Genomic DNA, 18,878 nt, shown 5'->3' with positions numbered 1-18,878 from the left:
CTTATGCTGCCAATTTGCTGTCACTTCATGTGTCCGTATCCTGAAGCCCACCTTCTGTCTCACTGTGTCTTTCAGATCCCTCCGTCCTCGCTCCTGAAGAGGAGAGCTTGTTGATATCTTGTGAGAGACGGACCTAAAGACAGTTTACCAGGGTTTCCATAATTATAAGCAAGAAGACATCTTATCTTTCATCAGAAGACTCCCTCCTCTCCCTGAGCGCTACACACACACACACACACACACACACACACACACACACACACACACACACACACACACACACACACACACACATACACACACCAGCATGTCCGTCACCAACACCCCCGCTAGCCCCTACGACTGCTTGAGTGTCGTGCACAGCTTGATGTGCCACCGGCGCGGTGGCGAGAGCGAGACGTTTGCCAAGCGGGCCATCGAGAGCCTGGTGAAGAAGCTGAAGGTGAAGGAGGAGTTGGACTCGCTTGTCACGGCCATCACCACCAGCGGAGCCCAAGCCAGCAAGTGTGTCGCCATTCAGGCCACGCTGGACGGACGCCTGCAGGTAGAGGGATGCATCGGAACAGTGTTGATTAATATTTAAAGCTTAAAAAGTGCTATAGATAACATTCAGCCACTAGATGTCACACTAGAGCACCAGCATGTCATCAGTTATAGTCCGGGAGCCATGGGGTTTTGTCTGTTGCAATTTTATTTTTTTTGCAGTTTCTTGGAGCTTGGGGTCCCTCTTCAAAATACAAGAGGGTGATATCCCTTGGGCATTTTCAGATGTTAACCCCTTCATGCCCCGAAAATGCCAAAATCATGCACAAATTTTGATTTATGAAATTGCAGGCTGAATATAAATTAAATGCATCAAATTACATTCTCTAATGTTTTTTCATAAAAGGGGTGATGTGAAATTAATATTAACATGTAACATTTTCAGATTAACCCCTTCATGCTCGAAAATGCCCAAATCACACAAAAATTGAGATTTATGATATTGCATGCTGAATATAAATTTAATGCATCAAATTTAAGGCTGTCAAAGTTAACGCGGTATTAACGCGTTATCGCCCGATTCTATTAACGCCACTATTTTCTTTAAACTCACGATTAACTTTTAAGAAAAGTTTTTTTTACTAGACTTCACTCAGGTGTATTATTGATGCTCTCATTGATACTATGTTTGTTTCTGAAGTGTGTGTGTGTGTGTGTGTGTGTGTGTGTGTGTGTGTGTGTGTGTGTGTGTGTGTGTGTGTGTGTGTGTGTGTGTGTGTGTGTGTGTGTGTGTGAGATATATAGAGAGAGAGGGGGGTGAGAGAGATGAGGAAGGGGCAAGAGAGAAAGAGAGCTGGGGGAGAGTGTGTGAGAGAGAGGGGTGTGTGTGATTACTCAGCCCTTGTGTGGGTGAATGTAACAAGTTCCTAACGTTTTCTTTCCCCTATTATTTCATGCACACTTTTATATTCAGCATGCAATATCATACATCTCTATTTCTGTGTGATTTTGGCATTTTCGGGCATGAAGGGGTTAATATCTGAAAATGTTACATGTTAATATTAATGTTAATATTAATTTCACATCACCCCTTGTATGAAAAAACATTAAGAGAATGTAATTTGATGCATTTAATTTATATTCAGCATGCAATTTCATAAATCTCAATTTTTGTGTGATTTTGGCATTTTCTGGCATGAAGGGGTTAATATCTGAAAATGCCCAAGGGATATCACAGAGCACCCTCTTGTGTTTTGAAGAGGTACCCCCAAGCTCCAAGAAACTGAATTTTTTTTATTGCAACCGACAAAACAAGGTTCACCTATAAATCAGGCTATGGCTCTCGGACTATAACTGTGTTTAAATAAAAATGTAACATCAGTAACTGACTGCGTTAGAATTAAAATGTAACATCAGTAACTGACTGCGTTTGAATTAAAATAAAACATCAGTAACTGACTGTGTTTGAATTCAAATAAAACATCAGTAACTGACTGTTTGAATTAAAATAAAACATCAGTGAGCGACTGTTTTCCTCTGCCTCCTCTCTGTTCCCAGGTGGCTGGGCATAAAGGCTTCCCTCATGTGATCTACTGCAGGCTGTGGCGCTGGCCCGACCTGCACAAGAACGAGCTGAAGCACGTCAAGTACTGCCGGTTTGCCTTCGACCTCAAGTGCGACAGCGTGTGTGTGAACCCCTACCACTACGAGAGAGTGGTGTCCCCTGGGATAGGTGAGGAACAGGGAGGATTAGTGGTGTTTAACCCTAACCCTGGCATAGGTGAGGAACAGGGAGCCTTGGAGCTAGTGGTGTTTATGGGTTTTAACCCCTTAACTCATTCAGCGCTAGGGATTAGACGGGTCCCGTTGTAGCTATGCCACGCTTTAAAGATAGGAGTGCGTCACCTTGTTTGTAGCGCTATATCTATATTCTATATTATAGCTATGGGGACAATACTATGGTCATTTGACAGTGACTTTCTTCCGTCCAAGATGCAAAAAAGAGATAATTTTTCCATGCATACGTTCGGGCGTTATCCCGTGGTGAATATAAGTATAATTTCAGAGTGGTCTGGGGTAATTCCCGAAAGGTTGAATTATTATACGTGAATTCTACTATAAGCGTTGGCGTTTCTTGCCTGGACATGCTACTATTCCCAAATCAAATGTATATAATAGGTATTATGTTTCATCATGAATGCATGAAAGGGGGGGGGGGGGGGTCGTTTCTGATTCTTAGATTGCCAGTAACGGCATTCGTATTGAACACTAAAAACGCTGATCAGCTGGATCGGTATAAAAACATTGCACGATCAAGCTAGAATTGACGTCAGATAGCCCTTACCTGTGATCGAGAGTATTCCAAAAATAATATTCCAATTGTTTGATCGCCATCTGGTCCATCTGATGTCCATCTGGTCCACGACATATCCCACCACAACATATGGATCGGGGGCATTTGACGCACTTCAACGCAATCGGGAGAACCGCTTGACTCGCCCGACCCAGAAAACTGCGCCCGGAGACATTTGAGTGTAACACAGGGTCTGGAACAGGGTTTACTGCACTCTCGATACTGCCACCTGGGAGGATCTGGCCGGTACTGCACCCTCTGGGTTACAGTATCAAATCAAATCTAATTTATTTATAAGGCCCGACAACACACGTCAATGTCCCCATGGGCCGTACACGTCCTCCCCAAACAAGTCAAGAAGAAACATCACATCAAATCAAGAACAAAACAAAAACACCACAAGGTAAAAAAAATATATATACAAAAAAATATATATAATTTAAAATAAAAGATTTAATAAATTTTTTTATTTATTTAAAATTTAAAATTAAAATGTAATTAAAATAAATGCAAAATAAATAAAAGCAACACTCCCAGACAGTATGCCTACTAACGGCAAGATACGGGTCCCTGACATTGAATAGAATATAAAAAAAAGGAAAAACCATCAAATAACGTATATATACGTGGTTGGCGTTCAACGGTTGGCGGCCAAACACGTACGTTGCACAAATAGATCAATACAGTCCGTATTAAGTGATGTCATGTTTCTTTTTCAAATGTAGCCAAGAGTAAAGACCCTAACCCTGTCAACACAGCAGTCAAAGTGTATATGTTCAGCACTACGTTTGTTTAGCAATGATTTTAAGTGTTATTTAGCTAAATATGAGCTTATAAAAAATCTCTAAATTTCATAAAACTACATTACCTAGTTGAAAGCCCTGGGTCTCCTCTTTCATAGGACTCCAACGAAGCCCTGATGAGCTGCTGTAGAGAGTAGATGGTCTGAATAAAGATGAGCGGCTGTAGAGAGTAGATGGTCTGAATAAAGATGAGCGGCTGTAGAGAGTAGATGGTCTGAATAAAGATGAGCGGCTGTAGAGAGTAGATGGTCTGAATAAAGATGAGCGGCTGTAGAGAGTAGATGGTCTGAATAAAGATGAGCGGCTGTAGAGAGTAGATGGTCTGAATAAAGATGAGCGGCTGTAGAGAGTAGATGGTCTGAATAAAGATGAGCGGCTGTAGAGAGTAGATGGTCTGAATAAAGATGAGCGGCTGTAGAGAGTAGATGGTCTGAATAAAGATGAGCGGCTGTAGAGAGTAGATGGTCTGAATAAAGATGAGCGGCTGTAGAGAGTAGATGGTCTGAGTAAAGATGAGCGGCTGTAGAGAGTAGATGGTCTGAGTAAAGATGAGCGGCTGTAGAGAGTAGATGGTCTGAATAAAGATGAGCGGCTGTAGAGAGTAGATGGTCTGAATAAAGATGAGCGGCTGTAGAGAGTAGATGGTCTGAATAAAGATGAGCGGCTGTAGAGAGTAGATGGTCTGAATAAAGATGAGCGGCTGTAGAGAGTAGATGGTCTGAATAAAGATGAGCGGCTGTAGAGAGTAGATGGTCTGAATAAAGATGAGCGGCTGTAGAGAGTAGATGGTCTGAATAAAGATGAGCGGCTGTAGAGAGTAGATGGTCTCAATAAAGATGAGCGGCTGTAGAGAGTAGATGGTCTGAATAAAGATGAGCGGCTGTAGAGAGTAGATGGTCTGAATAAAGATGAGCGGCTGTAGAGAGTAGATGGTCTGAATAAAGATGAGCGGCTGTAGAGAGTAGATGGTCTGAGTAAAGATGAGCGGCTGTAGAGAGTAGATGGTCTGAATAAAGATGAGCGGCTGTAGAGAGTAGATGGTCTGAATAAAGATGAGCGGCTGTAGAGAGTAGATGGTCTGAATAAAGATGAGCGGCTGTAGAGAGTAGATGGTCTCAATAAAGATGAGCGGCTGTAGAGAGTAGATGGTCTGAATAAAGATGAGCGGCTGTAGAGAGTAGATGGTCTGAATAAAGATGAGCGGCTGTAGAGAGTAGATGGTCTGAATAAAGATGAGCGGCTGTAGAGAGTAGATGGTCTGAATAAAGATGAGCGGCTGTAGAGAGTAGATGGTCTGAATAAAGATGAGCGGCTGTAGAGAGTAGATGGTCTGAATAAAGATGAGCGGCTGTAGAGAGTAGATGGTCTGAATAAAGATGAGCGGCTGTAGAGAGTAGATGGTCTGAATAAAGATGAGCGGCTGTAGAGAGTAGATGGTCTGAATAAAGATGAGCGGCTGTAGAGAGTAGATGGTCTGAATAAAGATGAGCGGCTGTAGAGAGTAGATGGTCTGAATAAAGATGAGCGGCTGTAGAGAGTAGATGGTCTGAATAAAGATGAGCGGCTGTAGAGAGTAGATGGTCTGAATAAAGATGAGCGGCTGTAGAGAGTAGATGGTCTCAATAAAGATGAGCGGCTGTAGAGAGTAGATGGTCTGAATAAAGATGAGCGGCTGTAGAGAGTAGATGGTCTGAGTAAAGATGAGCGGCTGTAGAGAGTAGATGGTCTGAATAAAGATGAGCGGCTGTAGAGAGTAGATGGTCTGAATAAAGATGAGCGGCTGTAGAGAGTAGATGGTCTGAATAAAGATGAGCGGCTGTAGAGAGTAGATGGTCTCAATAAAGATGAGCGGCTGTAGAGAGTAGATGGTCTCAATAAAGATGAGCGGCTGTAGAGAGTAGATGGTCTGAATAAAGATGAGCGGCTGTAGAGAGTAGATGGTCTGAATAAAGATGAGCGGCTGTAGAGAGTAGATGGTCTGAATAAAGATGAGCGGCTGTAGAGAGTAGATGGTCTGAGTAAAGATGAGCGGCTGTAGAGAGTAGATGGTCTGAGTAAAGATGAGCGGCTGTAGAGAGTAGATGGTCTGAATAAAGATGAGCGGCTGTAGAGAGTAGATGGTCTGAATAAAGATGAGCGGCTGTAGAGAGTAGATGGTCTGAATAAAGATGAGCGGCTGTAGAGAGTAGATGGTCTGAATAAAGATGAGCGGCTGTAGAGAGTAGATGGTCTGAATAAAGATGAGCGGCTGTAGAGAGTAGATGGTCTGAATAAAGATGAGCGGCTGTAGAGAGTAGATGGTCTGAATAAAGATGAGCGGCTGTAGAGAGTAGATGGTCTGAATAAAGATGAGCGGCTGTAGAGAGTAGATGGTCTGAATAAAGATGAGCGGCTGTAGAGAGTAGATGGAGTATAAAGCTTCCTCTCTCCTCCCCACAGACCTGTGTGGACCCACCCAGACCACCCAGCACCTGCCCTCCAGCCAGACCACCCAGCACCCGCCCTCCACCCAGACCACCCAGCACCCGCCCTCCAGCCAGACCACCCAGCACCCGCCCTCCAGCAGCCACTCCGGTCCCCCCACCCTGCTGCCTCCCTCCCCCACCCTGCTGCCTCCCTCCCCCACCCTGCTGCCTCCCTCCCCCACCCTGCTGCCTCCCTCCCCCACCCTGCTGCCCCCCTCCTCCACCTCTGCCTCCACGTCGGCCCTCCCCACCATCACCGCTGGATCCGGGAGTAAGTTGCTATGAAAGTATTCAGCTGTGTGTTTTTTGTATGAGATTTTGATGGTACGATTATAGTCTGTTATTATTATGGTTGAAGAGTGAAAAGGTTAAAACAATAAGGCATCTTTGAGTAAACTTTGAGTATCATTAACACTTTCAGCGCCACGCCTGGTTTTCCGTTTTACCGCTTGAATGCCACCATCGGCGCCAATGTTAACGTTAATATCGCCTAATCTATGTTTTAAATTATGGCTATGTGTCTAATCTGCCCATCGCATTATCAAAGACTATTTTCCAGTCAGTGCTGTGAAGGCAGATTGTTTTTTTATCGCGTCGTTGCCGTTTCAGAGCAGTTAGAATAATTATTGTATATGTATTTTTTTGTTTTTATACCACACATCCTGACATACAGACACTACAAACACCCACGTCCACACACCAGTACATAAATCCACTGACACCAATGATGAAGGACCACAATGGAAACAAGCCTATGGCTTTATTGTGTTTTTATGAAATCCTATTGGTAAATGGAGAAAATGTATACCTGTTTTCATATTGTGATCCAATGTATATGTGTGATTTTCCATTCTAAACCAATAAACTATTCAATCAATCAATCAATCAGAAAAGCCCCCGTTTTGATATAAAAAACAGCTCATTCTGGAGCATTCTATGAAAATCGTCTTTTAGTGGAATATTCCACAACGTTGATATTCGTCGGCCTTTTTATGAATCGTTTTCAAATAAACGCTAGATGATCAATATTATACGTGCACGCACGCACATTACGGCCGCGCACTGATAATCGCCTCGTTGATTTCCTCTCGGACTTTTACAGTGAAACCGAAAGAAGACATTTCACAAAACAGCTTATAACTTCATCAAACTTACTCTGATTATCCTACCACTGATAACATAGAGTCCTTACCTGACATCAGATGGTATCCAACTGGTATATTCCAATTCCTGATCACCATTCGAAAAAATCGATACGCGGTACAGTAGAACTCCATGATCCGCGGGGATCTGAGGCTCCAGAATGAACTCTAGTAACCCCGGCTGGATCAGTGAACTGGAAAATGTGGAGTACCGGATTTTTTTCCCCATTCATTTTCATTGAGTCCATTCCAAAATCACTTATGTCATCTGGGAGACGACAGGGGGCGCTTTTTTCCACAGTGATCGTCGGCGCCCCTCGGCTATACTCGGGTAGGCTCGGGTGATGCAATAATCTTTCAGATCGAAAAAAAAAAAAAAAAAAATCAGAGAAATCTCGTGAGTGGCATGCAACCACCTAAAAAAAAACGAGAAATCTCGTGAGTGGCACTCAAAGTGTTAAGTATCTTGAGGCTGGGGCCAGCATGTCCTTTTTTTTGGAAATCAAAATATGGTCACCCTAGTACATAGTGTCAATTCACGCACATGTCCAGCTAGCTTGAATGAGCACGAGAACACATGCCCAGCTAGCTTAAACAAGCATGAGGCTAGCTTGTTATGATAGTACCAGGGGTGTACAGTGCGACATATATGAATCCGCGCTTTCCCTGTTCCTCGAAGGTGGATTCAGTCTCGTTCATTTGAACCAGACTTGACACTCAGGATCATTGCGCGCGGCCGCCTCAGCTGAAAAGACAGCAGGTGTCGATCGCAGAAATCCTGATTTTCTAACGGCATTGATTGATTGATTTAAAACTTTATTAACATATTGCAGAATGGGTACAATACATACGGCTCAATAGCCTCGCCGACAAGTTAAATGCATAATCTATAGGCTAATGTTAAATCCCTCATTACCCCAATCAATCAGATTATATTTCTTTAAATGTGCCTGATGGCAGTAGGCTTAAAATGGAATGAATAATCGAATGAGATCTATTGCTAGCGAAAATAATTTGTTAAACTCTTTCAGAATAAGTAGATACAAACAAGCCCAAAGAGTATCTAATTGATAAGAATTAATAGATGCTTATGAGGATATCTGCACTGTATGCGCTCGGCTTAGGTAACATGTACTTTATATATAAATACAATTTTCAAGGCGCGACCCCCGAAATAACAGAGAGGCTTGGAGCCGGCTATACAGTTTCACTATTAATCAGGTTTTAATCTGTTTCGGACATAATCCATATGCATTGAATTGATTAACCTTTGGTTTATACCAGTGACACATGTTCATCATCAGATAACAGTGCTTGAACAGATAAATGCATTTTCTCAAATGCATTAATGTACGTCAACGGCTCATTCAATTGCTCAAATCCGTCAAACAGCGCATCTCATCAGACATTTTAATCCCAGTTACAATATCACAATAACGTGTGAGTGATGATACAATTCAACAATCCTCAGATTCCTCGTAATTCATAATCCACAAAGACCACAATCCACGCATAGACACTTCAATTTTATGCTTGAATGAAACACAATCCGGGCGCTCCGTTAAGCAAATCTACAGCGGAGAATATATGAAACTAATCACAGCCAAACGGCCGATAGGTTTCATTCATTAAAAATATCCCCGCGGGATTCACATTTGCAATGCGCCGTTATTAAAATAACCACATGCAGTGTGTATCGCGACTCCGAGAGCCGTATATGACGTGCATTATTTTATTTAGGACAAAGTAAATCTATAGGCTGAATATGATTTATTATCAGCATTTAGTTCTATTATTATACATTTCAAAAGCCCCCTCTAGGAAAACGAAGCACAAAAACATAATTCAGAATGGTATAATGCAGATCTACACTGTGGTAATTATTTCAGGAAGCGAGCTGGCACTTCTTTGCGAGGGTGTGGCCATGGTTCATCCAGCTAACTGAACTTAACCCTGCTCCGGACCAGGTTCAAACTTTCTGATCTGTTACCATAGCGATTTAGAAAATCCGACTTCGGGGAACGGAAATGTCTGGCTTAAGTCAAGCTATGCTGAAAATTATCCGGCTAACTCAGTTAGCCAGGTACGGGGAATAGGGCCCTGGACAGAGCATCAGCCATCACAATGTGTTTACCTGGTGTGTATATCAGCTCGAAATCATATCAGCTTCATCATCAGTCTCTGTATGCGTGGTGACATCTCACTGAGGTTTTTCTTTATGATGGAGATCAACGGCTTGTGGTCTGTCTCTGCCACAAATCTTGGTAGGCCATACACGTAACTGTGGAACTTTTCAAATCCATACTGTAACTGAGGGGTACAATTCCCTGACTGTATTGTTAGATATGATACTTACTACCACTACCTCTTGTACTTTAGACTCTGGCCACCCAGTACTAGGCATAAATAATTATGGTAAACACTCCCACGTAGATGAAACGATCCAACACAAATGTACCAAGTCGAAAGTCTGCGTTTAATAATAATTAATACATAGCAAAAGGTATGTAGAGCAATCACTTAATTACATTTATGATTTGAAATAGGATGCACTTTTATGGCAAATGAGTATTCGTTGGTATATCAATAGAGAACGTCCAATCTCTGGTGGCGCAGGCGGTAAATATACAACCTGGAATATTTAAGGAATAATAGCAATGATACTTTAATGATTATAGAACTGGATACACTAGGGGGGAATTCCGGTCGCTTGTAAGACAACTGGAGAAGGGGGGGGGGGGTAGAGTCTGGCTGTATCCGTCTGGCCGAGGGTATCCTGGGAGAACCCACGGTTGTGCGGCTCGGTGCCTCAGCGATCCTCGATCCACAGATGAAAGCAGTTGGACTCTCTGTGGGCCGGCTTCCTCCGGGCCACGATGGAGAGACGTGAAGCGACCTCGTCGTGTAGAGCGTCTCCTCACCTGTCGTCCTCTCCGGGGGGGGGTTTTCCAACACACGGCAGTGTTGGTCTTTATCCATAGAATAATCACTGTATACAAAGCATAATCCGTGCCTGGGAAGGCGGGCTGTCGTCGGTAGAATAATCCGGTATGCAGGTCCACTCGCTCGTTGGCTCTGGGGCTCCTCGGGTGCAGCCTCACATGGGGTCGGCCACCCTGGATAAGCAGCCAGTTCTACCCGAAACGATGGGGGTACTGACTACGATAGTATTCTCACCGCACGAAGCACTACATATGAATAGACTATTATTAGCTTAATAGACTACGTCCAACTCGACGATATAGTGCCAAATATGACTATTCAAATATTAATATACACGATGTCTCAATACCGATGGTAGGCCGAACTTGGCCTTACTCCCACACGTGGCGTCGCGGGGAGGCTTTACGTCTGTCACTCTATTGGAGGGTAAGAAACTGGACTAAAAAGGAAGTCCTACTTTAGTAGCGCAGTATATATACGCACTATGAACAAATAGTACCATTAGTGGTGCGGTAGCCAGATTCCTACGCGGAACTAGGACTTGTTCGTACATGTTGAGCGGTACGTTTGAACTGGGTCTGGGGGGTATGGCAGCCTGGCACCAAGGTCTCGACCAATAGTAGAATGGAGACTATTATGGGATGTTCAGTAGGCTAGAATGGATATTCAATGCATATTGTACAAGGAATATACAAGGGATATCAGGGAATATTAGAGAATATACAAATACAATTAAATATATATATATAAATAAATATATATATTCGGTTTAATCTGGCCCTTCACAACAGCCACCCCCTGATTGGTCCCAGACCTAATCAGTTAAGCAGAGACAGATTAATCGCGTTGTCTATTTACACATAAGGGTTTGCTGTAGGGGTCAGTCAACTTCACAAAGTCATAGGGTTATAGGGTCATGGTCATCATCGATTGTGTCTGGGAGTCGGGGCAGTTCTATGAGCCTCGCCACGGGACGGGTGTAAGTGCGACCCTGGACCCTTGCCGTCAGCACCGGTGATCACTTTGCTTACGCGGCCGGCCGGCCACATAGCTCTGGGCAGTGATTGATCAATAATCATGACGACTGTTCCTTCTGTCAAATTGTCTCTCTCCTTTACCCACTTCTGGCGGGTCTGTAGAGACGGTAGGTAGTGCAGTAGGAATGTCCTTTGTTGTGCACTCTCTATGGTAGTGCAATCATCTATGTTGGGGTCTGCGGAGATAACAGTGCTCAATCCACAGAACATAGGTTTCTTATTCTCAGCCTCCTCTTGACTGGCTTCCCTCGGGATAGGCGTGGGCCACTCTCCTTCCGGGAGCTTTAGGAATGCTGGGCCGTCACTGTAGACATTGCGACGGGTGAGGTCATCTAGGGGCATTCCCCGGGTGATGACGTCAGCTGGGTTCTGTTTTGTATCAACGTAGCGCCACTCTGTTTCTCCGGTTAACTCTTCGGTTAAGTCTTGAATCTCGGTGACTCTGACTCCCACGAAGACTTTGTACTTGCATGAGTCCGATTTGATCCAGGCGAGTACTGTCGTGGAATCTGACCACAGGATTGTTCTAGACACCGGTATGGTGAGCTCACGTTGGATGAGCGTGGCTAGGTGCGCTCCGGCTAGGGCTGCGCAGAGCTCTAGACGTGGGATAGATTGTTGCTTGCGTGGGGCTATTCTCGAGCGGGCGAGGACAAATGCTGTGTAGATCTCTCCCCCCTCTTCATGGGCCCGCAAGTAGGCTACTGATCCGTATGCGACCTCTGAGGCGTCACTGAAGACATGTAAGTCCATTTTACATGTCTCTGGCCTCACCGTGGGTGGGAAGTAGCTTCGGCGCATATTAACGCCTGGGAGTGAGTGGAGCTCCATCTCCCACTCTCTCCAGGTGGATGCAAGATGTGCGGGAATGGGGTCGTCCCAGCCCTGGTCCTTGTCCCACAATGCTCGTACAATCATTTTTGCCCTGGTGGTACGGTAGAATACATCCTAGCGGGTCATATTGTCGGGCGAGTGTTGTGTACACACTCCGTCTGGTGGTCGGCGCCGCCGCCGGCCTTCCCTGCTCCGTAGTCAGGGGCTTGTGTCTGTAGTGAAGCGAATCTGTTTTGAATCGCCACACCAATCCCAGGGTCATCTCCTGGGCTTCTCCCGGGATTGTAGCCATCCAGGTCTCGCTGCTGGCTGCCTTGTCCTCGGAGGAGAGGCTGCGCAGTACTTGCGGATCGCTGCTGGCCCACTGCCTGAGATCAAAGCCGCCTTTGATCAATGAGGCGCGGAGTTTAATCAGGAGAGCCTCGGCTTCTTCCTGGGTTGAAAGGCTTTGTAGACAGTTGTCTACGTAGAAGCTGTTCTTTACGCTGTGTCGGACCTCTTCGTCCGCTGCTGGGTCCTCTGCTACATGTTTCTGTAGTGCAAATGTCGCACAGCAGGGGCTGCACGTCGTTCCGAAGGGGAGGACTTCCCATTGGTAGATGGCTGGGTGCTCATCTCCTGGCTTCTCTCTCCATAGGAACCGTAACAGGGGCTTGTCCTCCTCTACTAATCTCACCTGCAGGAACATTCCTTTAATGTCCCCGCTGATGGCCACCTTTTCCTGGCGGAAGCGGAGTAGAACGCCGAGTAGGGAGGGGCCGAGTGTGGGACCGGGCAGTAACTCTTTATTCAGATTTTGGGATCCGATCTGGTAGCTGCAGTTAAATACTATGCGGTCTTTACCGTTGTGATGGACCTTGTGGTGAGGCACGTACCACGATTCGGTGGTCTGGTCAGCCTCTTTAATGTCCATCTTTGTGACGTGTCCCGCTGTGATGAGCTTCTCAATCTCGGCGCGGTATACACTCTCTTGGGCGGGGTTCTTGGCTAAGCGCCGCTCCGTGTTCAGCAGGTACCGTTCTGTGGCGTCTGTCTTGGCGTGGAAAGTAGGCATTCCTTCTCGCCGCAGGAGTGGCGTGGCGTATCTCAACACGCCGTTGACCGGGACTCTCTTGGTCCCTGTCTCGAGGAGGTGAATGGCGTAAATGTCATCTTTAGAGCGAATGTCTTTCTTTCCGTTCTTAAAGGGCATTTGTTCCAAGGTCCATAGCCGCTCTACGTGTTGCAGGAGTGCGGTTTCTCCCTCTGTGACTCGGGAGTGGAGACATCTAGTGGCTGTACTTCGGTTGAGAGATTTGGCGAGCGGGCCTTGGAGGGTCCATCCCAAACGGGTCTCGACTGCTGCAGGACAGCCTCGGGGTCCGGTATGAACCCGGTCTATCGGGACAATGAGGTCTGCATGGTCGGAGCCTATCAACAGGGTCGGCATAGCATTGTCTATGAGCGGGATCGGTAACTTGCGCAGATGTGCATATTTCTCCATCAGCTTGGCGACGGGGTATGTGTACCGCGACAGTCCTATTTCTTGGCTGGTGAAAGCGTCTGTAATCTGGTACCGTCGCTCAGGCTGGCCGCTTGCTGCGATAGAGAATGAGACATTCTCGCCCTTTATCGTCTTCAAATCTCGTCTTATTGTCCGAATTGTCATTTGGGTTTCGCTTCCCCGCAGCCCTAGCTGGGCCGCAGCGGAGGCGAGCAGAAGGGTCTTCTCTGACCCGTCATCGAGGACAGCGTAAGTGTCCAGGACTTTATTCTGGTAGCTTAGTGTCACACGCACTACTTTTAGGAGTACTCGGGCTCCACTGCTGCTGGCGGGATCGATGTACATGACGCTCGCTTTGCTGCTGGATGGTGCGGGTGAAGGGCGCCGTCTGTTACTGTCGTGAAGTATGTCCAGATGGGCTCCATCGCACTTGGTGCACCTTTTCTTTAAGCGGCATTCGGCTGCCATGTGTGAGCGCGCACAGCGAAAACAGCGCTTGTTGGACTTTATCCATTGACTTGCTTCCTCCGCGTTCAGCTTGGGGAAGGAGTCACATTGCGCTAGCCAGTGTTCTTTCTCACAGTAGGGGCACACTATCTTCCACTTCTCCGTTCTGGAGGGGGTACTGTGGCTCCTGCTGCTCGGTACTGACTCCGATTGGTGCATCACAGTCACCGATCTTCTTCCATCATTTAGTCGTCTGGTTCCTTCTCTGGAGCCAGGGGTGCTCCGTCCGAATGTATCTAGCCGTAGGCTGCTGACTTCTCTCGCCAGGAAGTCTGCTAGATCGAGGAGGTTCGGTTCGGGGCCATTCGGGTCTCGGTGGTCTCTCTGCCGCCTAAAACGCTCCTGTCGAGCGGGCGGCAGCTTCTCCAAGATCCTTTCCACATTTGAGTTGGCGTAAAGTTCATGCCTCCCCTTCTCTCTCTGCGCTCCCAACATCCCTACCAGGGACTGCACTCTGATGGACAGGTCGTCCAGTGCTCGATTGTCTATTGCTGGGGGTAAGCGGTCGATGTGTCGGATCTCCTGGATCACGTAATCCCATATGCGCCCATACCTCTGGTCCAATGCTACCAGCGCTGCTGTGTATGGGGTGGTGGAAGTCGCGTAGGCGAGCGCTATATTATGTGCGCGGGGTACCTTTAAGTGCTTCAGTAGGATGGCGTATTTATGGCGTTCATCCAATACATCCACCAACATGGTCTCCAGACACATGCGGAGTTCTGTATACTGGGCCCGGTTCTCTTGGGTGAAGTCGGGTACCATAGGCGTGCCAATGTATGACGCTGACTGTGGATACATCGGCGAGCGTTGGGGGAGAGGCCTCCTAGGCGAGTCTCCTCCCGCTCCTTGGTATGGGCTGGTACCGGCAGTGTACCATGGCCCGCTTGTCCAGGTGCTGTTCCTCGGTGCGGGTCGTGCGTCGTGCTCACCCGTGTATAGAGTCGGGGGTCTGTAGCGCGGCTCCGCGGGAGTATAGCCTGGGCTGTACCGGACCTCCTGGTCCGGTAGAGTACTGTGCTGTCGTCGGGCGTGGTTCTCCTCCTCTTCCTCTTCGTCTTCAGTTAGGTCATCCAGTGCTTGTAGTCTCTGGTTTAGCCTCTCCACAGGATATGCTGCTCCTTCCCGGTTGCTAGGTCTCGCTTGGACCGGTGGGGGGAGGTGGTCTGTGGGGGGTATAGACCTCGTCTGTTGGTCAAGTTCAGGGTTGTTTACTCGGCTAGGGGATGCCGCCCTGGAGGTGTGTCTAGACGAGTTCCTGGAGCCTCTGGCGGAGGGAGAGGGTGTTGTCCGTCTGATCAGCTGTTCTATCAGTTGCGCTTGCTGTCTGTCGCGCTCTGCGTCCCGTAGAGCACCAGCAGCTGCTCGCTGGCTGTCTGCTCGGTCTTGGGCCACATTCTCTTCCATCTGAATGCGTCTTATTTCTAGACGTATATGCTCTTCTTCGCTCCGCTGCTGGATCTGCAGTCGGTCGCGTTCAGCAGCGGCGTTCAGGCTGATGAGGAAGGCCTGCTGTAGGGTCCTCTCTGCCTCGCTGGGAGAAGGCGGTTGTATAGGGGAGCCTTCCCTCGGGGTACTCCTTGCGGAGCCTTGGAGCTCTATCTCCACGGTGCTCTCCCCGTCTTCTTCCGTGCCGAGTTCTCTCTCGGTAGCGTTGTATTCCTCCCGGGACTCATCGGGGACTACTTCTTCAGTACTGGCAGGGTGTGAAGTCATGTCTGGTTCCCACTGGTCCCCACCGTGAGCTTGGTCAGTTACATTAGAACCCGTAGGGGCCTCTATGGTCGGGGTAGTCTGGGCGTTGGGGTTAGACATACTTTTACTTTCTAGTTTTACCGCGTTTACTGTTAGTAGAAGACTAGGTTGTTGACTGACAGCGTAAGCCTCTAAGTACTGAGGGAGCCGTCGTTCGCGCTGCGGGCGTTGGTTAGGAGGATCGTTTCGTGGAGTGTTCATCATAGGCCATTTCAATATTAATAACACTATATTAATATTACACTAATTACCCTCCGGCTCGAAGGACCAATTGTAACTGAGGGGTACAATTCCCTGACTGTATTGTTAGATATGATACTTACTACCACTACCTCTTGTACTTTAGACTCTGGCCACCCAGTACTAGGCATAAATAATTATGGTAAACACTCCCACGTAGATGAAACGATCCAACACAAATGTACCAAGTCGAAAGTCTGCGTTTAATAATAATTAATACATAGCAAAAGGTATGTAGAGCAATCACTTAATTACATTTATGATTTGAAATAGGATGCACTTTTATGGCAAATGAGTATTCGTTGGTATATCAATAGAGAACGTCCAATCTCTGGTGGCGCAGGCGGTAAATATACAACCTGGAATATTTAAGGAATAATAGCAATGATACTTTAATGATTATAGAACTGGATACACTAGGGAGGAATTCCGGTCGCTTGTAAGACAACTGGAGAAGGGGGGGGGGGTAGAGTCTGGCTGTATCCGTCTGGCCGAGGGTATCCTGGGAGAACCCACGGTTGTGCGGCTCGGTGCCTCAGCGATCCTCGATCCACAGATGAAAGCAGTTGGACTCTCTGTGGGCCGGCTTCCTCCGGTCCACGATGGAGAGACGTGAAGCGACCTCGTCGTGTAGAGCGTCTCCTCACCTGTCGTCCTCTCCGGGGGGGGGTTTTCCAACACACGGCAGTGTTGGTCTTTATCCATAGAATAATCACTGTATACAAAGCATAATCCGTGCCTGGGAAGGCGGGCTGTCGTCGGTAGAATAATCCGGTATGCAGGTCCACTCGCTCGTCGGCTCTGGGGCTCCTCGGGTGCAGCCTCACATGGGGTCGGCCACCCTGGATAAGCAGCCAGTTCTACCCGAAACGATGGGGGTACTGACTACGATAGTATTCTCACCGCACGAAGCACTACATATGAATAGACTATTATTAGCTTAATAGACTACGTCCAACTCGACGATATAGTGCCAAATATGACTATTCAAATATTAATATACACGATGTCTCAATACCGATGGTAGGCCGAACTTGGCCTTACTCCCACACGTGGCGTCGCGGGGAGGCTTTACGTCTGTCACTCTATTGGAGGGTAAGAAACTGGACTAAAAAGGAAGTCCTACTTTAGTAGCGCAGTATATATACGCACTATGAACAAATAGTACCATTAGTGGTGCGGTAGCCAGATTCCTACGCGGAACTAGGACTTGTTCGTACATGTTGAGCGGTACGTTTGAACTGGGTCTGGGGGGTATGGCAGCCTGGCACCAAGGTCTCGACCAATAGTAGAATGGAGACTATTATGGGATGTTCAGTAGGCTAGAATGGATATTCAATGCATATTGTACAAGGAATATACAAGGGATATCAGGGAATATTAGAGAATATACAAATACAATTAAATATATATATATAAATAAATATATATATTCGGTTTAATCTGGCCCTTCACAACACATACACTAGTCCTAAACACTCCTTTTCAATTTGTGCATAGCGACATTCAGTTACTGTCATCGTTCTTGACGCATAGGCAACTGGCCTCCAATCATCTCCATCCGCTTGTAGCAACACTGCTCCAATTCCATTTTTGGATGAGTCAGTGGAAATCTTTATCCTTTTGGACGGGTCAAAAATCGTCAGTACTGGTTCTGTTGTGAGCATGGTTTTCAGTGTTGTCCACTCCACTCCTCTTCATGACTGTCAGTCCACTTGAAGTCACACTTGTGGTGTAACAGCTGCCGGAGGTGCACTGTCTTGGTTGATAAAGTGGGTATGAACTTTCCAACAAAATTTATCATTCCCATCATTCTCAACACACCTTGCTTATCCTCAGGTCTCGGCATCTCCACTATAGCTTTCACCTTGCGGATGTCAGGCTCGACACCTGCACTCGCAAGCTTGTCCCCCAGAAAGGTGATTTCTCCCACACCAAACTGGCATTTTGCTCTGTTGAGCTTTAGTCCATGCTTTTTGATGTTTTGCAACACTTTGACGAGTCTCTCATTGTGCTGCTCCAGTGTGGATCCCCACACCACCACATCATCCACATACACCCGTGCTCCTTCTATACCTTCCAGTATGTGCTCCATAGATCTGTGGAACACTTCAGGAGCAGAGCATATGCCAAAAGGCATCCTCTGGAACGAGTAGCGGCCAAACGGTGTATTGAATGTGCAGTACTTTGTGCTGTCTTCATGCAGTTTGATCTGCCAAAAGCCCTGTGAAGCATCCAACTTACTGAAATACTTTGCACCGGCCATTTCACTCGTTATCTCCTCTCTTGTTGGAATCTGATAATGCTCTCTTTTTATGTTTGCATTTAGGTCTTTTGGATTCCATGCACAGACGTATATCACCATTTGGCTTCTTGGCACACACCATCGAATTCACCCACTCAGTGGGCTCCTCCACTCTCTTTATAACTCCCAGTGACATCATTCGGTCGAGCTCTTGCTTCACCTTCTCTCTGAGCGGTGCTGGAACCCGCCTGGGAGCATGTATGACTGGCTGTGCATCCTCTTTCAGTTGGATCTTGTAGGTGTATGGTAAGACACCAAACCCCCTGAATACATCTGTATACTGATCCACTATTGTCTCTACGTCGTTCTGTGCATTTGTTTTGATGCTATACATCCTCTTGACTAGACCCACTTGTTCACACGCCTCATCTCCCAACAGTGAGTCATGTCCATCTGGAACTATTACAAACATGAGGTGATGCTCTTTGCCTTTAACTCTCACCTTCAGTCTGCACACTCCTCTTGTGGGGATGGGCTGTCCATTGTAGGCTTTGAGTGGAATGGGATTAGGACGAATGTGGGGCTTCACCT

General features: G+C 46.8%; 1 protein-coding gene across 1 annotated transcript in view; it reads left to right on the top strand.

The window, feature by feature from the left end:
* Nucleotides 1-307: 307 nt before the first annotated feature.
* The window catches only part of LOC311248985 (uncharacterized protein), a gene marked incomplete at its 5' end in the record, with an annotated part of 83,268 nt that continues 64,697 nt past the window's right edge, over nt 308-18,878 (top strand). Inside the window, 3 exons of the mRNA XM_084338229.1 lie at nt 308-544; nt 2,041-2,215; nt 6,079-6,375. Coding sequence (XP_084194355.1) covers nt 308-544; nt 2,041-2,215; nt 6,079-6,375 — 709 coding nt within the window. The remainder of the gene's footprint in view (nt 545-2,040; nt 2,216-6,078; nt 6,376-18,878) is intronic.

The sequence above is a fragment of the Notolepis coatsorum genome, assembly GCF_963971535.1.
Source record: "Notolepis coatsorum genome assembly, chromosome: 1".
In the NCBI taxonomy this organism is placed as follows: Eukaryota; Metazoa; Chordata; class Actinopteri; order Aulopiformes; family Paralepididae; genus Notolepis; species Notolepis coatsorum.
This window is presented reverse-complemented; position numbering and strand designations above follow the sequence as displayed.